The sequence below is a fragment of the Salvia hispanica genome, chromosome 6 (genome assembly GCF_023119035.1).
Source record: "Salvia hispanica cultivar TCC Black 2014 chromosome 6, UniMelb_Shisp_WGS_1.0, whole genome shotgun sequence".
Classification (NCBI taxonomy): domain Eukaryota; kingdom Viridiplantae; phylum Streptophyta; class Magnoliopsida; order Lamiales; family Lamiaceae; genus Salvia; species Salvia hispanica.
This window is the reverse complement of record NC_062970.1, coordinates 23957617-23980675: the sequence shown is the minus strand read 5'-3', so window position 1 is coordinate 23980675 and position 23059 is coordinate 23957617. Positions and strand designations below refer to the sequence as shown.

Genomic DNA, 23059 nt, shown 5'->3' with positions numbered 1-23059 from the left:
CTTCACTCTTAATTAACAGTGCCGTTTTAAGGGAAGCTAATTGTAGTGTCTACTAAGCAGATCTAACTCGCCAACCTCTTCTCACGATTATGTAGCAAGTTATATTAAATCATCACAGAATGTGTCACTCAAACGTGAAGCAATTATCCAATACTTAGAAAAGAAACGAAGTAAGAACAAAACGGATATTAAATAGCAAAACGGAATTGTATAACCAAAGTCGTTACCAACACATCCCTAGAATCCTATGAATTTAGTTACACATGATAGAACAATCTAAAAATATAGTTTGTAGGGAAAACAAAGGGAACATAAGAACTAAAGCAAATAAAACTCAAAGGTTGAGTCCTTGTAGTCTTGATCTTCTCTTGATTCCTTCTTCAAACCCTTGCACCTTGATGAACAAGTACGAACTCTCAAATATATGCTCTGGAATTATGCAGCAAAAAAGAAGATCCTTGTTGAAGAGGTTCGAGGGGGTATTTATAGCCATAAAATCGCCCATCACTAAATAAGGCAAAATGTGGACAAGTATGGTAAATCTTGGGGAGAAAGTAGGTCAATTCTGTACGCCGCGTTTTCGCGGGCCGCTGCACCTTGGCCAGCGGTCGCTGTGAGTTGATCCGAAATCTCTACCTCTTGGACGGCGGTCGTTGCCTGTGTTGCAGCGGTCGCTAGACATAATCTCGTAACTTCTGGATATCTTGGGGCGGTCGCTGGGCGTGTTCTTCTTTTCAGCACAACTTTCTCGGAGCGGACTGCTACTTGCTCAGCCGTCGATGGCCGCTAGCGGCCACTACATGGGTTGCAGCGGACTGCTGGACGTCTCGAAAACTCCAGATTTCCAACTTCGACTTTTAGCTATCTTTTTAGGCTTAAATATGAACATTTATCACAAAACACGTCAATATACCAAAATAGATAAAATATGCAATTAATGGACGTGTAATGCAACTTTGACACTCAAAACAGACCAAATAAAGGCCTTAACACAGTGCAAAATCTGAGCGTATCAGTATAGCACTGAACGGATCTAACAGCAAGACATGTCTTAATTTTATCTACTGAAAGACGAGGTCTTGATAAATAATTATTTCTTAATCAATATATATTTAGCATTGAGGATACGATATTGGTTTTGTTTTATTTTGATTTAACAAATGGTGCGGGTTTTTCGTAACCCAATAATCCTGATATCTTGGGTGTTGTCGATTGATGTCTACCAGTGCTAAGATTGCTATTATATTGTAACGCGTGTCTGGTGAGTTTGGTTTGATAATGTCCTCAAGAGGAGCTCGAAACAAGGTGTTATTATTCGGAACCTAGCTAGTTGGAATTTAATTATTCTCTCAATAATAAATAAGTCTTTCTTGCTAAGTCCAATCTTGGAATTAATAAGATGTTATATAATTACGTTTATAGCAGATATTAATTAATTAATGGACATTTCTATCTTAAGTACCAGAAATAGACCTTCAAACAAAAGTGGAAACTCGGATTACTTGTAATTTTGGATTTGGATGGACAGTGCAATATTATTACCATAATGGCTGATAATAATATTCCAATATAAGCTTGTATTAAATTGTGGGTTCAATTTTGTTAGTAAAGGTAATTGGGCGAGGTCACATCCAAACCTCCATAAATCCCTGACTGGGCCCAATATGTAACTTAATATAAATAGGAGAATAAAGGAGAGACATATATACTTTTTAATATTACTGAAATTTTTGTCCCCCCTTTCTCTCTGAAGTGGACGAAATTTTCTCCCTTTCCTAGTAAGGAACTTTTGTCTTCTTTATTTAAGTCCTAGTGTTCTGATAAGATCAATCCACACTGATTTCGGAATACAGTTCAGGAACCGGTTAGAAGATTTGTGGTCTAGTATTGAAAATCATCACGTGGAGAAGTAGCGAGCCATCTATGATTCTTTCGAGAATCAAGAAGGTATTATTCCGTCTATGTAGAATAGTATGTTTTAGGTTTCAATTAATCAAAAGCATGTTTTAATTCAAGTTATGAGCATGATACATGTGATAATTGCGCGAACAAAATTTGTCTGAATAATCTACTAAATATAGATCTAATTCTATGATTTATTTGTGCTTCCGCTGCAAACACCATCAGTATTTCGTTATTTCGGTATTTTTCCTACCCCTACTTACGAATTATTTGAGCATTCACAATGAGGAGCCCTATAGCCGCCCAATACTTGGCCACGTCAACATTTTATCCTCCGTCCATTCACTTGCAGTTGGGCGCCCTATAGCCTACCCTATCTTTTTAACTATTATTTTGTATTTATTTTTTAATTTTTATCATTGATATCTGTGTGGACTATTTGGATTTGAGAAATCGACGGGATTCATTCTTCAATGTAGAGAGAAATTGGGATGGGGGAAGGGAATGAAGTGAAAGGTGTGAACTGAAGTAAAAAAGTGGTGATATATATAGAAGAAATTAAAAAAAAAAATTGAAAACGCATGCTATCCTCCGGAACCCCGTAATGGGGCGGACGATAGGCTGGAGGATGCAAAAATCGGTTGATCATCAGTGGAGGATGGGGGAGCATAGTCCGTTCACTTGCAATGGCAGACGATAGGACGGATGATGCATCGAGCTAACTATCCTCCGCCCCATCGTGGAGGCTCTTAGGCCTTGTTTTATCGGTAAGTTAGTCCTTGATAGTCCTACTTATCCATGCTTTTCTTATGTTTGGTTGTCATGTTACCACTATGATACGACCATGGAAGCCATGTATCAAAGTTCGTACCTGCAGCTGGCTTATTCTGCCTATTGAGATGACGTCCAAAAGCTTTGAAACTCCCACCATTGTCTTCATATTTGAGATAGCTTCGTGTGAGTATCTTACACGCTCCAATTAGAGTTCGGAGGAGGGAGTTATGGCCGTTTTACAGAAGTTGCGCAGTGCAGAAAAAGGTCCACCCGACCAGGTGGATTTGGCCACCAAATTCCACCCGGGAGGGTGGCTACCCGAAGGCATGGCGGAGACAACAAGTTCCACCCAGGAGGGTGGCTTTCGGCCATCAAATTCCACCCGGGCGGGTGGCCCACGCAGAGGCCAGTTTTTGTGGGCCTTTTTCTCGGGATTTGGCCTTCAACTATAAATAGGACTTTATCTCATTTTCTTCTTTGGTTGATTAATGAATTAAGATATCTCCTTTGTGAGTTTTTCCTCTTTGAGGATTATATCCAATTCCTTCCTTGAAGGTTGCTTGTTTCAATTCCATAGATTGATTCAAGTAGATGTATGCATCAATGGAGTGTATCCATTGAGTATTGGAGCCAAGGGGTGATAGTGTTGGGGTTTGGTGGCCCTTGCACAGCGGAAGACTTGTACAAAACAAATAAATCAGATACAGATCTATTTGACCGATTATGCGATAATCAATTCACATGTTAAACAGATAATTGCATGCTAGAACGCAAATAATTCATGTTTAGAAAAATATAAATCCTAAACATGATTTCTAAGGTTTAGAGTTACAGATTTTGATTCTCCAAAGAATCGACGATTGCTCGCGCCTTCTCCACGATGATGATCTTGGGTACTAGACCACGGATCTTCTCTCTGGTTCCCGAACTATATCTCGATATCAGGGTGGTCTGATCTTATCAAAATACTAGGACTCGAATAAAGAAGACAGAAAAATTCCTCACGGAGGAGAAAAATAATAAAAAAAATCGTTGCCTTCTGTAGAGAGGCAGGACCAAAATTTTTATAGTGAAAATAACTAATTATTTTGTGTCCTTTATTCTCCTATTTATATTAAGTTCTTTGTGGGCCCAGACATGGATCTATGGAAGGTTTTGGATATGAGCTCCCCCAATTAGCTTTTTATTAATTAAATTGAACCCACAATTTAATACAAGCTTATATTGAAATATTACGAGCAGTCACTACAGAAGTAATATTGAACTCTCCCCTTCCAAATCCGAAATTACAAGTAATCCGGGTTTTCGTTGTTTATATTATTTATTTCTTGCGCTTAAGATATAAATGTCCATTAATTAATTAATGTCTTCTATGGACTTAATTAATTAATATCTTATTAACTCCAAGAGTAGACTTAGCAAGAAACACTTATTTATTATTCATAGAGTAATAAAACTCCAACTGGCCAGTTTTCCGAATAATGAAACCTTGTTGGAGCTCCTCTTGAGGAAATCATCAAACGAGACTCACCTCGCGCACGATTCAACATAATAGCAATCCTAACACCGCTAGATATTAATCACCACTACCCAATATATCAGGATTATTGGGTTGCGAAAAACCCGCACCATTTGATAAGTCAAAGTAGTGCATAATCAATACCATATGCTCAATGCTAACGTCTGTAGATTAAGAAATAAGGCTTAGAAATATGCGGAATGACATTGCAACCTTTCACGATAGGTAGTCTAAGCCTATCTAGGTTGTGAAATTCTTCTTCTTTTTATTTTGTAAAGCATTGCATAGATCTGACCGTGTTACCTTAAAGTGGACGTCGCCCACAACCGGTCTACTAAGCAAAAGACTTAGGCTTTGTTTACTTCTTATGCATTTAAATGTTTATAAAACATCTTATAAATGCACAAGCAAACACAATGTAATAATAATAGTGATTCTATTCGTGCGAGATTGCTCGAATAATACTGAATCGGGTTAAAAGTAAATTGTAGAGTTTTACGTTGACAAGCAAGATTCTATCCGGGCGAAACTTGCTCGAAACATGCTTTTCAGTATACCAAACCTAACAGATAGAGCTAATGAAAGTTGTCTAGGGTTGTCTCCATTCTTTTGGTTAAGGTCTTATGGTTGTAGCTCTTTTATCTCATCATTATACACATGCTTTCCATTTCTAATCTACCATCCTTTCTAGTTTAGGTTCAATTTTTGTTGTTAGATCTCTTTTTATCCTTTGCTTTTTATTGAGAAATTGAAAGTCAATCTCACAAAAATATCTAGATCAAACATCACAAACGGGTAATTCTTTGGGAAATGGATCATGAATTACATGGATCCACATCACACTATCTCTAAGCCCGAAAAAAAGTGAAAAGCCCGTCTCGGCCCGGTGAACTATCCATAAAATGGAGAATACACTATACCACTAAAATAATGTGATAGTCTACTGTTTCTTCAAGATAGTCAATATTTCCCCTTTCTCTCTCTCTGTAACTACTCTTCTCTCTTCACCCACTTTCACTGCTCGACCTCTTTGAAGAGTCTAATAGAGTATGTAGTGCGGTATGATTTATCACTCGATCTAACAGGTCCAGAGGATTCGACTAGACTTCAGAGGCTAGAAGATCATGCAACTATCATACATGGGTCGTTGGATGCACTCTATTTCTTCAAAACCTCAACCCACTATACTACAACTTAGCACAGGGAAGTAAAGGATCGATCTCATGAGGACGAAGGTGTTACGAAACTGCATTAGAGGATGTTTAGGGAAGAGGGGGCTGGCTGCTGCCATGCAATTTTGTGGGTCGAGAACTTAAAACTACTGGGTCTGAGAGATAGGAAAAACTTTACTCTACCTACTGGGTCTAAGAAATGAGAACGTACGGAACATGCATGACTTTTGAGAAACGAGATATTTTAAAGTTCTAAGACAACTGGAGTTAACTTAACTACACGGACTTTCCTAATTTGGGCAGGCAGAGACAAAGCGAAAAGTAGAGACAAGTTTCCCTAAACTACCAGGGTCTGGGAAAACATGCAGAAAAGTAAAAAGACATTCAGAAGGTACCGACAGGGTCTGGAGAACAATGCAGAAAAGTAAAGTACGTGCAGAAAAAGTACTGACATAAAGCAGATCTGGTTCTAACTACCAACAACTTCATCTTCTTCGGGAATCAAACGAGAATAGAAGATAAAACAAAGTATTAAACTCCATGAAAACAGAGCAAACTTCAGATCTAACTTAAAACGAGAAATTAAAGCCTAAACTACCAGATCTACGCTACTGGACCTAAAGGATGCAGAAACAGAAAGTAAATAGCCATAATCATGCACAACGTAAACAACAAACACCAGATACGCGAAACTCCAACTCAAATACACCACGATTCAACAAATCCATACATCTCCATACGCAGATCCACAACCTCCATCAATAAACCAACAGATCTCAGCTCCAAACATCCAACAATAAACAAAAACGAAAGTAAAAGACAAGAAATAAACATCAACTCAGCGAGATCCAACAAAAACCAACATAAACTTCCATAATAATGAGAAATAGGTTCGAATCCAGCAAATCAAAGTCAGAAACTAGAGTTACGAAATTTAAAAACCAACAAGTACTTGAAACCGAAAGCAAACTAAACAAAGCAAAGTAAATATTGTTTCTTCGCCTTCACAAGGCGGTGTTACACAGCAGCAAAACGACGATGAGAACCACGGTGGCCAGAATCCTCCATCTCCAAGTGCGCAACAAGTAAAAATGAGAAATTTGAACTGTGGAACTAAGGTCTGGAACGAAAGCTTGAGCTAAGAGCGTGTAGAAGTGCCTGCCTTGTTCTTCAAGGTTGAGCTCTTTATATATGTGAGGCTCTGATCCCTAGGGTATCCCTCTAGTGATTTGACGCTCTTGCCCTTGAGTAAGACTTTTAAATTGATCTGCTCATGCTCCATTCTGTTCCTTTCGCCAACTTTTAATTCTCCCAGGCCTGGACGACAACGTCTGATTTTTACTTCAATTTCTTCTCTTTTGCATCTGCCAGGTCAGGTAACAGCAACTTCTAGGTTCGGTAGATTACTACGCACCTGAACTCATAAACACAGATTAGCGCCCCAAATGCACAGAATTTTAACCCAAAACCAATGCATGAAACGAGCCTTATCACTCTTCCACAAAGGCTTCGATTTTAGGCTACTTGTGATGATGGGACGAGAAGATGAAGCTGAATTTGATTATCGTGTTGAAATTGGATTCTGATTTTGTAATAGAGGAGATGATGATGGAGATTGAGTATAATTAAACTTTAATTGTGTGCCTCAATGAAGAATAATTATCCCAATTTTGTTGTAATGATAATAGCAGTAGTAATATATAGTAATCAATCATAAGTTATCAAATTTATTTCAAAAAACAAATAATATAGTTAAGTTAATTAAAATTTATATATTTAAGATCCATAAAAGAAAGTAAATACATAAGGGTATTTTTGTTCTTATAATTTTTATCTAAAAAAACTATCTTGTTATCAAACAACATCATAAAAATACTATCCAATATTATCTCACTTTCGGGCCGAAAATACTATCTTAAGATAACTATCTTGTTGTTTCCTAACATGGCAATCAAACGAACCCTTAGGCCCTACTTGGTAGGATGGAATGGAATAAGGAGGGAATGAAATGAAGGTGAGAATGGAATGACAATTCCATTCCATTCTTGTGCTTGGTAAGCACAAGGAATGCAAAAGGAATGTAATTGTTATTCCTTGATTGATTCCATTCCTATGTTTGATATCTACAAATTAATATAGAAATGGAATGAAATAAAATATGAATAATTAATATGTTGATTCTACCAAAAAAAGCACTACACACATTTCACAAACTACACATACTACACGCACTTCACACACTTAACACATTTCACACACTGCACACATTTCACACACTGCACACACTACACACACTTCACACATTTCACACACTACACACATTTCACACACAACACACATTTCACACACTACACACATTTCACACACTACACACACTTTACACACTACACATACTACACACATTTCACACACTACACACATTTCACATACTACAAACACTACTCACATTTAACACATTTCAAGCATCCTATTTTTGAATTTGTGTACTATGTGTAGTGTGTGAAATATGTGAAGTGTGTGTAGTGTGTGAAATGTGTGTGTAGTGTGTAAAGTGTGTGTAGTGTGTGTAGTGTGCGAAATGTGTGAAGTGTGTGAACTGTATGAAGTGTGTGTAGTGTGTGAAGTACATGTAGTGCGTGCAGTGTGTGTAGTGTGCGTAGTGTGTAAAGTGTGTGAAATGTGTGAAGTGTGTGTAGTGTGTGAAATGTGTGTAGTATGTGTAGTGTGTCAAGTGTGTGTAATGTGTCAAGTGTGTGTAGTGTGTGAAATGTGTGTAGTGCGTGTAGTGTGTGAAATGTGTGTACTGTGTAAAGTGTGTGAAATTTGTGAAGTGTGTGAAATGTGTGAAGTGTGTGTAGTGAGTAAAATGTGTGAAGTGTGTGAAATGTGTGCATTTTTTAATTATTAAAAAATTTTAAATTTTAATTTTATTGTAAAATTGTGATGATATTAAATTTAAATATAATATAAAATAATATTTATATAATTTGTTAAATTTTAAAATAAGAAGAAAGGAAAATGGAATGGAATGGAATGTCCATTCCTTAGCTAAATCAATGGAATGGGTATTCCCATGTGGAATAGAATGGCCATTCCGAAAGGAATGGTGATTCCTAAAAAATATATTTACCAAGCAAAGGAATGGAATGGAGCTAGGAATGTCATTCCATTCCACCATACCAAGAAGGGCCTTAGTGTGATAATCTCATCGAAGCGCAGCAGTCAAATTTTTATCTATAGACAATGATAAAATTTAAGAATATAAGGGGGCGGGTGGTAGCTGATACAACAATTATCAGGCTTTGTAGGAAATGGGCTTATCTTGATTTGGTGAATAGAGTTGTGGGCTGTTTGGTTCAACCCAATTTGTGTGTGTTTAGTTGATCATGGCTGAAAATAAAATGAATCAGACTAAACTACCCCGCGAGTTCTACTTCATTGAGTTAAACGAATTTTTCGACAATGGGAATTGAACAGAAAATTGAGCTCAATTGAACGTCCTCGATCGAATTTTCTCTGCATCCGCGCTAAATAGTGGAGATCTTCGCGCCGGCCTCCTCGAGCTGCTTCTTCGCATCCTCCGCTTCCTCCTTCGTCACTCCTTCCTTGAATTTCTTCGGCAGTGGGAATTGAATAGAAAATTGAGCTCAATTGAATCACAAATTCAGATTATGAACTGCATCTACACATCTATTTCGAAATTCAAATGAAATCGACTAGAAATTTAAATTCATTTACCGCACAAAATTAGTCGATCGAATTTCCTCTGCATCCACGCTAAACAATGGAGATCTTCTCGCCGGCCTCCGCCTCCACCGCTGTTGCCGCAATCAAATCACTCTTCTCATCCAGTTCCACAGCCAACAACTTCTCCCCTCCTCCCCTACCTCCTAGTCCCAAATGAGAAAACTAAACAACCAAACATAGAGAACAAATGAAAAATCCTTTTTCATATTCTGAATACTCACGATGACGATGTCGAATCCGTGAAGAGCTGCTTCAAATTGGAGGTATACGAGGGAAAAATTAGGAGAACACTTTGTTTTCAGGAGCATGTCTGAAATTACCGATCCTTATACCTGCAGGGGAAATTGCACCATACATACAAAATGTTTTATTAGTGTTTCAAATTGGTACAAAAAGTTTCAAGTTAACATATTACATACAAAATCTTTTGTTAGTGTTTTAAACTAATACATTTTCCTTAATTGATTAACACCGTTAGTTTTTTTGTTTCATCTTTACTTTAAATTCTTCATTCATGATAAATACTTTGAATCCCTTACAAACATAAAAATAAAATTCAAATATAGCTACAATCTTTCTCAACCAAATATAAGTTCCCACGCTGAAATGTCACTCATGATCTTGAAAATATTTTCACAACCTTAAATTTGTGATAAAATAGAATGCTGCTACAATTTATTGCTCCAATAACCACAATACCTTAAACTTGGTTTTGACAGCAAGTATTATTGCTTCACTTGCTACAAGCATCCCAAACACTTTGTTCATTATTTCTAGAGCTGCTGCATTTAAACTCATGAACATGGGATTCATATAATTGATTAAAATAAAACAAATTCAAACACAAAATCAGAATTGGTTTCATCTTTGAAGCATTTGAAGCTCACTAAACTGATCATCCAAGAATCCCTCACAAAACAGACAATTTGTGTTCTCAATGAAGCCCCCTGCTCTTCCACCTCCATGTTTTCAGATGCATAAGCAATTAATATAGCCAAGACATGTTTCTAAACTAAATCACAGTAATAACTAGGGGTGTGCATTCGGGTTTCGGTTCGGTTTTTCGCCCAAACCGAACTGAACCCGAAAAACCGAATTTAGGCTAAAATTGAAACCGAACCGAATCGAAAAACCGAAAATCGAACTTAAAAAATCGAACCAAACCGAAAAAACTGAAATTTCAAAACAAAACCAAAAAACCAAAAAATAAAGTATATTTTAATATATCTAATTTATTTTATTTTATACTTATATACTAATAGAATATAAATATATATAATATAAAATTAATAATATATATATAATATTTATTATATAAAAATATATTAGAAGAATATATATTATATATATGATATAATATACTAAATTAATAGGATAAAAATATATAATAATATATTTAAAATATAATTCGGTTTTTCGGTTTTTTTTTCGCCCAAACCGAACCGAACCGAAAAACCGAAATTTTTGTATTTTTAAAACCGAACCGAACTTAAAAACCGAAAAAACCGAACCGAATTTCAAAATTTCGGTTTGGTTCGGTTCGGATATTCTGTTTTCGGTTATTTTGCTCACCCCTAGTAATAACAATCAAAACTCAACTAAAAAACAAACAAGAAGTAAAAGATGAGAATTTTAAACAATAATTTCTATGTTTCATTCCTATGTTTCAATAGAGGTTCTCGAATTTGTATGTTTCAATGAGCAAAAGCGAAAAATTTATATGCTTTAAAGTAAGAAGTTTACCGTCTCAAAGTGAGAAGTTCTAAAAGTTTACCTATCTCCCACTGTGATTGAGTTACACTACTTACAATGATAGTAATAGCTGTGAGTGTGAAACCCGAGTGTTTTTATCGGGTCAAGAGATTATTTTCAAAGTTACCAAATGGATGATGAGGATGAACAATACATTTTCTTGCCTTCTCAAGGCTACCATCCGAGCCCTAAAGAGAAAAGTTCTATTTTCTTCTTTTTTTTACTCGATAAATACACAATTGAAGAGAAGAAAATATGTTTGTTCTGTCAAAAAAATAAAAGAGAAACAAATCAGTTAGTACATTTTCTAATCATCAAACAGTTTCAATATAAGGAGTAATTAGAAAAGCAAAGTTAAAAAAAACGCAGGAAACTGCAAAGGGAGCTCACAAGTTGCCTTGTAGAGATGGCAAGCAGTTAATGGTTGGTTTTCAGTTCGTTTCTTCCTATGCAAATGCATTCACCTACTCTCATCTATCACTGCCGCTGATCAACAGTTTCCGGCCAACCGGCGCCGCAGCTCTAGCTCTACTTTACTTTTCTGTAGCGCTCTTATTTCTCTGTATAGAGTGCTAATTGCTGCTCTTGTTTCCACAACACCACAATGCGCCTCTCGAAAATGCCCTAATTTATGCAAATTTCTGAAAATTTGTTGTATTCATAAACCCTAACTGTCTCTTGTTGTGAAATCGATGAATTTTACCGAATCTGAGGCTCGCCAGTGCTTGGACCTGCAGGAAATCAAGCCAGATCCGTTGAATTGAGAAAACCAATTGTTAAGCCGAAGAGTGTTGATACGCAGAAGCCACCGGAGGCAAAGGGGAACATGTCTCCGGAGAAAATTCGGTCACCTGTGGGATCCAGGGAGAATGCAGGCAGTGCTGCCTCCATTCTGAGGCAGCGCCAGCCGAATTTGTCGATGAATGCTTCTTGTTCTTCCGATGCTTCGACGGAGTCCTCTCATAGTAGGGCGTCGACTGGGAGGATTAGCCGACGAAGTGCGAATTCTGAGACGAATTTAAAAAGGAAGCCGCAATGCAGCTCGAGAGGGGTGAAATTTGAGAGTGATGATGGATCATTGGATGGCTCTTTGGTGAAGGAAAGGTGTACTTGGGTGACTTCAAACACTGGTATGTTACTTCACATTACTGTTGAAGTTAGGATTTCTATGTGTGGAGTCAATGAAGCTTATTTTATTTGGATAATTCTGTTTCAATTTTTGTATGGATGGGAAATTTGGAATGGAAATGAATTGTAGAAATTGGAATTCCTAGTTTGTGTTCGAGTGGTAGATGATAATGCAGTATTTAAGGAAAATGTGAATCAATAACATGAGGAACACTTTAACCAAAGAATAGCTTCCAGATTCAAATGCTTCTAATTCATACTGTGGTGGATGGATTTTTATGATAAGAGAGACATTATTATCCTGCTTGACGGTTTATTGAGAAACAAGCGACATGACATTCACTAGCGTGACCTTGGCTTGTAATTGTTCTATAGCAAACACTTTGTTCGTGTACTGTATTTCTTAACGATTGTGGAACAATTTATTCCGTATTTATTTTATTATGTGCTGATAATTTTTAACTTCTCGTTGACTTCTGGAAGGCATATTAAGTCATCTAATGCAGAAAAATGTTTCCATTAATATTGCATATTATAAATTTCTTGATAAAATCTGGTTTTGTTTTATTCCCCATTGTATATTTTACTGATTACATGTCCATTTGTTGTAGCATATAATCTGAACTTGTCTGTGATTCGGCTTCTGTTATTCTTTCTACTGATTGTATATCTTTTCCCACAAGATCCACTGTATGCTGCTTTCCATGATGAAGAATGGGGTCGTCCAGAGCACGATGACAAGTACATATCTCCTCCCATGCTCTGTTGACACACTGTATTTGAAAAGTAAAAATTACTAGGAAACTAAGTTCATGTGTCCTCTGTCATTTTGCAGGAAACTTTTTGAATTGCTTAGCTTTTCCACTGCATTGGCCGAAATAACATGGCCTGCTATTCTTAGCAAAAGGCATATATTTAGGTAATATAACTTCTGCTGTAGTATCATTAGTTGAAAGGAAATTGTTATGATGGTTATGAAATAAGCTCTAGGTTTCTCAGGATATGCTAATTTGTTGTGCAAGTTTTGGACAGAGATGTCTTCATCGACTTTGATCCAATTGCTGTGTCGAAATTGAGTGAGAAGAAAATCGCCGTACCAGGAAGTACTGCCAGCTCTCTTCTGCCTGAACTGAAGCTGCGGGCTATTATTGAGAATGCACGTCATGTTTGTAAGGTATGTACCGAGTCTTAGCTTTATTGACTTCTCTATCTCTTACATTAAATGAGCTTTCTGGTTGCATTCATAGGGCTCATAATTTAATTGGATTCACTACATGGACTATCTTTATCAACCCCTGATTCAAGGAGAGATTGTCTAGCTACTAGTAGCAATGCCTTATTAAATCTAATCTCTAAGAAACTAAGTTGTGTATGAGATGATGAATGAGATGGAGTCTTTCAAGATAACATGTTCTTCAGTAATTTCTGTTAGATCATATTGGAACCGATTAAATTTATGAACATACAAATTAATTTCAGTTGGGTTCATACTGTAACCACATAGAAGATTAGTTTTCTCAGGAAGTGAAGCTTAACTAACCTAGAAAGAAATTGCTGATACGTTAACAAGCGTAAGAAGAACAATTGAAAGTTGTACATAATACATTTTCTCAGGTGATCTCATCACTACTCTGATGCTTGTTGTGCAGATAATTGATGAAGTAGGGTCTTTTGACAAGTACATATGGGGTTTCGTGAACCACAAACCTATAGTTAGTAATTTTCGTTACTCTCGTCAAGTTCCAATTAAGACATCAAAAGCTGATACCATAAGCAAAGATCTTGTGAGAAGAGGATTCCGTGGGGTTGGACCTACAGTTGTCTATTCGTTTATGCAAGTTGCTGGAATCACAAATGACCACCTCATAAGTTGTTTCAAATATCACAACTGCATAAATGTGGTTGATTTGAAAGATTCAACTGAGGTGACATGCAAGAATGAAGGGAAGCTAGCTGAAGATCTCGCCCAATTAGAATTGTCCAATGATTTGAAGCTGTCAAGGTAGTGCAATGTTTGATTTATCTGTCATCTGCCATGTGAATCGGTTAGTTTCCCACACTTGGATCGGCTTATTGCTGACAGTTTATGTACAAATCTTTATAATTTATTTTGTTCTTTTCTTGTCGATTGCACTATAGCAGCACTACATGTGCATAAGAATCAGCCTCTCTTGGTTCTTGCTTCAATCTGGTTTATTGATAGTTTTTTCATTGCATAAATTCCTCATATTTATTGACACGCATTTACAAGCAGCAAAGCCCAAGCATGCCATTTCTTTTATTAGGAAAGAACATCTGAATGCGAAATTTTGTCAAATGAGAGGAAGGACATCATCACTGGACCATTGGCTGCATCCACAAGCAAAGAAATTGCAGGATGTACATTGAAATCCAGCATCATTCTTCTCTTTCCTACCACAGACGTGGCAACGAAATTTCCTAACAAGACGCTCAACTTTGAGCGGATGGCCGCGAAGGCACTCAATGCTGAATTCTTGCCCAAACTTGAAGTTCTTACAATATCCCGACAAGGTATGAATGCCAAACTCGGATGGTAGGACGTATCACAGTGGCGGCAGTGAACATCCAACGCTTGGGATTCATCTCCGTCTCACACTCATCGCAGTAGAATTTCCCCGGGTGGTCCACGGCCGCATTGAACGCCAGCGGCAGCACGTGCTGGTCCAGGCAGCGCGTGTCGTCCGACGCTGGCAGCAACACGCACATGCAGCAGAGAACAAATTCGCACTTTTGGCACGAGTAGAATATGTTTCCCGGGCGCACGAGGAAGTCGCTGCACCCGATGCAGCGGATGTGGAGGGAGTCCTTGTAGTCCTTGCTCTCGACCAGCTTCAGGCGATGTCGGGGCTGCGAGTGGGCCCGGTGCTTGATCACGGGCGGGAGAGAAGCGCATTTTACGTCGGCTTTGAAGTCGCATTCGGCGCAGGAGTAGAAGAGCCCGTTCGTGTAGAATTGGCAGATGCTGCATTTGATGGTGTCGAATTTGGGGCATGTTTGGAGGGTCAGTGGGGTGGTGTGGCGGGGGTGGGGTGGGGTGAAGGTTCGGGGGAGACGGAAGCAGGGGGAGTGAAGAAAGTATTTGCCTTCCACACAGGTGTAGTATTTTGATTTGTGGGGATGGATTGGTGCAGTGCACCCGTCGCATGCCAGTTGTGATTTTTCTCCATAGGTGAAATCATCTTCGTCGTCATCGCTGTTTTCCTCGTCATTGTTATGAGAAGAGGATGGTGAGATTAAAGAGAAATGATGATCGTGGCTGTGGAATTTGTATTGGCCATTGGTGATTTCGTTATCATCTTCAGTTTCACCAACTCTCTTTACGAAAGATCTGATCAGCTCATCAGCTGTGTCATTTATTGGGAATTGGAGCACATCTTCTTCGTCTTCAGTTGCATCCTCGTCATTATCTCTGGACATAAATAATCAACTCATTAAAAAGAGAGAAATAAATACACTCCAGATTAATGACTAGACTACACGTTATAGATATCCATATTATATCTTGTATAAGTATTTAATAGAAATAGGATTATGTCTTCCCTATTAAAAGGCACATTCAATTGAATCATGACACTGGGTCAAATACAACTAACCTAGCAGTAGGTCAGTCAAATCGGGTACCCGTGGGTACCCGATCCGAAAATTTCAGGTACCCGATCACGAATTCTAAAAATCTAATACCCGATACCCGATCCAAATATAATTTCAGGTATCCCGTCCTGAAAAATCGGTATTCAGTCCCGATTGTGGAGTAGTTATTATTTTTTTCAGAAAATTAACTACAAAATTTTAGAAATACAAACTTGAAGTAGTTCAAGTTTAAGATAAAAAAAAAACTACTGCTCCCTCCGTCCACAAAATTTGAGTCGTATTCTTTTTTAGTCCGTCCCAACAAAGTTGAGTCATTTCCTTTTTTAACAAAAAACAAAACATCTAATCACTTTTACTTTATTCCATTATTTACTTTACTTTACCCTCTCTTATTCTTACTACTTTTTTCATCTCTCCTATTTATTTAATATAAATTCTTAATCTCTGTGCCCAAAAGTTTTGTCTCAACTTTCTTGGGATGGGGGGAGTACAAATTATTATAAATAAAAAATTCATATCTTTCCTCCATAATAAACATCACAATTCATACCTTAACCCTAAATGTGACTTAAGAGTGAAGAATTTCAAGAGTACATTTGATTTTTTAAATAATAAAATACATAATTTATTAAATTTAAAGGAAATTTAAAAAATCGGGTAATTCGGGTAATTTGGGTATACCCGATCGGATATTGGGTTACCCGATACCCAATAATCCAAAAATCTTATATCCGAACCCGATCCCAAAACCCGAAAAATCGGATATTGGGTATCCAATTACCCGATATTTCGCATTTGGATATCGGGTATCCAGTTCTCGATATCCATTTTGACAGCCTTACCTAGCAGTATATCTGGACTATTTTGAAAAAATAACTGGCCTAACAATATATCTGAAATTTAAATTTTGTGCAGTTTGCTAGAGAGTTGGTCCTATCTAGGGGTGGCGAAACGGGTTACACGTGGGTACCCGCACCCGAAAAGTCGGGTACCCGTATCCGATTTTAACAAAACTTATTGTCCCAATACCCGCCCTGCGACATACCGGGATTACCCGATACCCATGTCGGGTATCCCGTACCCGACCCGACCCGAAATCCTAATAAAAAATTTGAAAACCATAATAACCGTCAATGGTCCATAATTTACTTTATTAATATCGATGGTAAACGTTGAATAGATTGAGAATAAAAGTGAAGGGACACTCTATAGCTAGTTCCTGTGAGTTTTCAATTGTATGTTCGTTGGAATATGAAAATGTTTTAAAAAGAACTCTTAGATTATACTATAAAGTATAAAGTACTTCCACTACTTCGCCTTAATAAAGACATTTCATTTTCTTCACTCATTTTGGAAATATAATAATATAAATATTCCTCTCTACATTATTATTTCTCTTACTTTATTATTTCTCCGTTCTAAATATTTATTTTTAATTTTTCAAAATGAGTGCGTATATGGCTATTATTATTTAACTATTTACTTTTTTTTCATCCACTTTAACTATTTGAAACACTTCTATTAATATGAAAAGGATGGAGTATTAAAATTGGAATATGACTAATACTAATAATAACGGGTATTATCGAGACTAACAGGTATACCCACGCGGGTAGCGGATATACCCGCTACCCGCAAAATTCTAAAACACACTACCCGATCCCGCCCCGTTTCTCGTTATCGTCGGGTAGCGGGTACCCAATACCCGGCGGGTAGCGGGTCGAGATGAGAATTACCCATTACCCGCTACCCATTTTGCCACCCCTAGTCCTATCCAATAAAATAAAATAAATATTCACAGTTTTCTATAAAATAAACATTACTTCCATTTTTGTGCATCCTACATTTATGGACTCTTTAATAATTTGAGTTTCATATTTTACTATTAATATGATCACTTTTTCTTTCCATCTTTCTCTTATATTATCAATTATGCACTAAAGCATATGCTATTTCCAAATTTTATATTTTATAGATTAGAAGGAGTACAATAATACTCTCTCCGTCCCACATAAAATGAAATATTTGGGAATCGGCACGGGATTTTATGTAGTGTTGTTTTGTGAGTTGATGATGAGAGTAAAGTAAGAGAGATGAAAAAGTAGAGATAGCGTTGTTTCCATTTTAGGAAACGTTTCATTTTTAATGGGACAAACGAAAAAAGAAAATGTTTCATTTTTAATGGGACAGAGGGAGTACTTCATATCGGTGTGAACAAATAAATAAAACCAATATATGTATAAATCTCGTGAACCACTCCATCTTTGATAGATTGATTTTAAGATGGAACCTTCTATCACAAATAATCTACTACTTTAATCAACTACCCCTAATAGGGCTAATATCAAATTTAGGACCGGTGTATTAAATCCAAAATTGGATAGATTATTTTATGTTGCACTTAATACCAATTCAATACTCCTACTAAAGCAAATTCTAGTAAGGAATTGAGTTGAAGGAAAGCAAAAGTAATCTTACAAAGTATTGGGATTGGATGATGCATTGATGGCGCACTTGATATGGACGACATATCTGCAAAGTCTGCAATGATACACCCAATGTTTCCTCAGCAATGGCTTGCGACATATATCACATTTGAAATTAAACACAACATATTCAATGGGGAAGTGAAAGTCCAGCGAGAGACTATGTTTGTGGTGTGGGAACCACTCGGAGACCGGCAACGCCGCACAGCTCTCATGTATCCAGTACTGGCACGCGATGCACGCGTACGAGGAGCCCATCTCCCTCGTGCCGCATGCATCGTACTTGAAATAGCACGACCTCCCCGGCCGCCTCCAGAACCTGAGCTGGTGTTGGGGGTGGCTCGGGTGGGCCGTGCTATGACTGTCGAGGTCGGCCACCACGCCCATGCTTGACGCGCATCTCAAGTGGAGTTGGAAATCGCAGGCTGCGTCCAAGCAGTGGTAGCCGACCTCCCACCTCATATTAGTCTCGCAGACCGCGCAGTTTCCCGCCAATTTCTTTTGGGAAAGCGCGTGAGGGTGCGCGGGATGCGTGATGTTTCTCAGCATCTCTGCGCAGTCTTCGTGCAATGCGACGTCGCTCCCGCATTTCTTGCTGCAGGTGTAGCCTAGCTCGCCATAGAAGCGCCGCCGGCAGCAGTTGCAGATGCTTTCCACGCGAGTTTCGGTTAGAGAAAGTGGATGCTCGTGCAAGAAATGGTCTAGAAGCACCTCTTCTTCTTCCTTTTTCATTTTTTCACTCATTGTTTCTTGGTTTTGTTTTAATAATTAGCTCCTCCCCTAGTTTTATAGTAGTAATTGATAGCAAACAGAATCGGACCAATATTAACATATGGAGAAAGGAATATACCAAGCAAATTAAGTTTGGCAGCAAAGAATGTAATTATTCTTTTCTTGAAATGTCTGTTAGAGGGAAATACAGTTATGTTCTTCCAAACTTGAATACTACAACCATCTGAAAGGAAACAAGAGAATTCATAAAGAAGAAAGGTATGCCAGAGAATGCCATAATTATCAAACTGAGGATTTTACTGGTTCGTTACCTAAAATGTAATGTTCATACAAACGATATATATAGCTAGACTAAGAAGGATCTATAATCCATTCCTAATCTATTGTACAAACCAATTACAGAACTTAATCATAACAGATATCCTTAATCTTTCTTCTTCACAATTCCTCTCATTGCCACGTCTCTCCAAGATACTTTGTGGTCCTCATTCTTGTTTGTTTGTAGAGCAGCGGATTGTTCATTGATGCTAGCTGGCACATGTATTGAGCCGACCACCTCTCGTGCTCTAGCTGAACTCACGTGACCATCATTTGAATCCAATTCATGCAGCTGAACACTGCATGCTTCCTTAGCAATATTCTTGCTTTCATCTTTACTAAGTCCTCTAACATCTCCCCTCAATCCGAGAGAGGCTAATGATATTACTCCAAGTCTATTCCTTAGTTTCTCAAAGGATTGCCTATTCAGAGGCTTTGTGAAAATGTCGGCTATATGATCTGCAGTGGGGACATGTCTTAACTCAATCTCCTTTGCAAGCACTTTATCTCTCACAAAGTGAATGTCCAATTCTATATGCTTTGTTCTTGCATGCAATACAGGGTTTGAGGCTAAGGCAATAGCTGTAACAGCCCTCCCTCCTAGGGTACAATAAATGCGGCAACTGCTACCAAACGGTCTCGAAGAAATGAACAAAGGCTAGGGTTTCATTTAAAGAGTGTTGACCAAAAGATTAGAAAGAACTATCAGAGTATTTAAAACAACAACTTCACCTAGGAACTTGAATAAGAAAAAGGAAGGTATAATAAATGACGTTCAAGAATCTCAAGAGTATGACATAGTTTCCAAGATGAAAACCACAAGATAGTCTAAGGCCTCTAAACCGAAAGGAGAGTGCAAAATATTCAAAATAAACACAAGTGTATCAAAAAATCAGCGGAGAGCGACCAAGAGAAAGAGTAGCTATGTATGAAGACACAACTACGCTTGAAGTTCATAACAACCATCTTAATTAATTATCATGCTCAACACCCGCCACCGCTCGTCATCGTTCAACCTGCACATAAGGAAAAACACATGCAGGGCTGAGTATTTTGAAATACTCAGTGAGCTCGTTGCCAAAACATTTTACAAGTTATGCCACCCTTACCAAGTGAACTCGAGTTTTAAGCAGTTATAAGAGAATATCACGAGTATCACAAAATATATTTTCCATAAACTGGCCAGTCAAAATAACTCCCCATTTTCTCATAAATTTCCACAATCACAATCACAATATTTCCATGGTGCGACGAAAGTGTGGCCACACTTTTCGCCCACGAGACCGGCCGACTAGCAAGGACGGCTACCGATCCCATCGTGTACACAACCTGGTAGGGTTTGCGGCCCATACTCAGACCCGAATTCGTATAATCATATCCATAGCCCTATAGCCCAATGGAGCGAACTCACAAACTAGGCATCGGGCACACAATATCACAATAAAACAAACATAGACATGGCATAACAGTTAAACCACCCTTATAACACCAATCAATATTTTTTGACAAAATAAAAGAGAGTTTTAAGAGTAAAGCCCACCTCGACTGCTTAGATTTCAAGTAGTTTCGCTTTTCCGTTATCCGGCTTCGCAACCGAGGTTTCACCTTTTAATCACATAGGCACATATCACAAATCAGGTTCAACACAAACTCCTAACTCATGCATGTCTCAACACCTTCCCTTTTTTCCATCGATTTATCTTAACACCATTAATCAAAGCCATGTTCATCACAAAAGTTCCATTCTCATCTCAACTCTAGGTCTAACGTCAACATATGTCATACAAGAATATTTGCCAACACACGACACACACACACACACACGCACGCCTACATGCACGCACACACACGCACGCCCACGCACACCACATGCATATTTATTCACATATCCCTTTTATCCCACTTTCACTCAAACAAGATGCATGAGAGTTCAAGAAGACCGATTAATCGGTTAGAAAGAAGAGGAATCGAGTGGAAAGAAGGGGATTAAATATAAGAATACCTTATTGAGAAAAACGAACGGTAGAAATTAAGTATTAGCCTTGGTTCTTCAAGATTCTTGGGTTGAACTTCAATTCTTCTTCAAAAGATGACAAAGTATTGGAGAATAGGAGAAGAAAAATTGGAGAGAGTGAAGAAGGAGAGGGAGGCGTGTAGTAGGGGTGGGGGGCGAAAATTCTAGGGTTAGGTTTAGGAGTTCTCCTATTTATAGTGCTCAACAAGATCTTTAGGTAATTAAGATAGAATATTTGGTAATATTTTATTCTCCACAATTAAATAAAATAATATTGTGGAGTGGGGAAGAAGAATTAACGTAAATAGACTCTAGGGTAAAATCCCCTAATTTTCGAAAATTAGGCTTTTAAAATAGCCAAGACTTTGTTTTGGTATATTTTACGGAGTAGAATAAAATATCACGGAGCAAAATAAAAATTAAGAATTCCCCCAATTAGGGATTGGAAATAGGTGTTTCTATGCCTTTTAAATAAAGCATGAATTTTTGATATTCACTAAAATAAGATATGGCAAGATCCCTTTAGGTATGGAAAGATTTGGTAGAATATTTAAATTCTAGGTATGGAAGGAAATCAAATAAGGAACCAATAAAATAAGCAAAGTATTATTTCCTTCCCAACATAGTGATTTTCGAAAATCACTATTAAATAAGGGGGTGTCGATTTTCTCATTAAAATAAGGAATAATTGGATTTTGGATTAAAATTGGATAAATATCCCAAGAATTAAATTAAATCCGGAAAAATAGAATTCCTCCTTCAAAAATCAAGGGGGTTCGAAAATCATGAGGATTAGGTGACTAGTATTTATGGAAATTTTCTCTAATATTCTCACTCACCTTTAAACAATTAATTCACCTCATAATTTAATAAATCACATGCCACATCACATAGTCAACAATTTTGACTTTTCAAACTTCCCGGTCAAAGAAACTCATGCAATAAATTCACTTATCAAATAATTCACATCTCCCACGTCATCAATAATAAATTCTAGGGCTCTATAATTAGGGTTCGGAAATTCGGGATGTTACAATAGCACTCAAATTATCCACCCAAATAACTGGACTGTTATTTTTCTTAATCTTCAATTCACCAAGTAAAGAATTCAGCCATGCTATTTCTGAGGCTGCCAATGCTAGACTATTGTATTCAGCCTCAGTGTTGGATCTAGCCACCACTCCTTGCTTCTTCACACACCAAGAGATCAGATTCTTTCCATAATATGTGCAAATTCCACTCACCGACCTCCTATCATCCAAATCAGATGCCCAATCCGAGTCAGAAAAACCAAAAATAAGGCTGCTGGACTTATGAATTTGAATCCCAAAATCGATTGTTCCAGAGAGATATCTCAAGATCCTCTTGACTCCCTTCCAATGTGTATCCAATGGTGAAGCCATGTACGGACTCACTTTGTTAACAACAAAGTTCATATCAGGTCTGGTGATAGTAGCATACTGCAGAGCTCCTACAATGCTCCTATAAAACTTGGGATCAGGGACTAGTTCCCTAATGTTTTTGCTCAACTCACATCCAGAGATCATAGGAGTTGGGCATCCCTTTGCCCCTGTCATGTTAGTTTTCTTTAGAATATCTTTGATGTAGTTTGATTGACATAGGTGCAATCCACCTTGATCAGTTCTCACAACTTCCACTCCAAGAAACAAACTCACCTCCCCAAGATCTTTTAAAGAAAAATAAGAGTTCAATTGAGAGATGATCTTCTGAATAGAAAGAGAAGAATTACCTGTTATTAGCATATCATCATGATAAGGCTAATTTCATGCATCGGTATGTGCAAAGTAATGTTATAATTTGCTGGGTCTAACACGTTTCCTAAGCCAGGTGTGTGAAGAAAATGGCTAGATCGAGGAAGTTATGGAGGAGATGGTCTAGCAGG

General features: G+C 37.7%; 1 protein-coding gene and 1 pseudogene across 1 annotated transcript; one reads left to right on the top strand and one right to left on the bottom strand.

The window, feature by feature from the left end:
- The first annotated feature begins 11537 nt into the window (after positions 1-11537).
- LOC125194974 lies at positions 11538-14122 on the top strand (annotated as a pseudogene).
- A 50-nt stretch (positions 14123-14172) lies between these two features.
- Positions 14173-18836, bottom strand: LOC125194973. The gene is made up of 2 exons (XM_048093184.1): positions 18085-18836; positions 14173-15424 (listed from the first exon to the last, which is right to left on the bottom strand). The coding sequence occupies exons 1-2, from the start codon at positions 18834-18836 to the stop codon at positions 14509-14511; spliced, it is 1668 nt and encodes a 555-aa protein (XP_047949141.1). The 3' UTR covers positions 14173-14508.
- Positions 18837-23059: the final 4223 nt, after the last annotated feature.

Coding starts and splice junctions, on each gene's coding strand:
- LOC125194973 (XM_048093184.1), bottom strand. CDS start 18,836: ATGAGTGAAAAAATGAAAAAGGAAGAAGAAGAGGTGCTTCTAGACCAT. Junction 15,425..18,084: donor TCATCCAATCCCAATACTTT/GTAAGATTACTT, acceptor ATTTATGTCCAG/AGATAATGACGAGGATGCAA.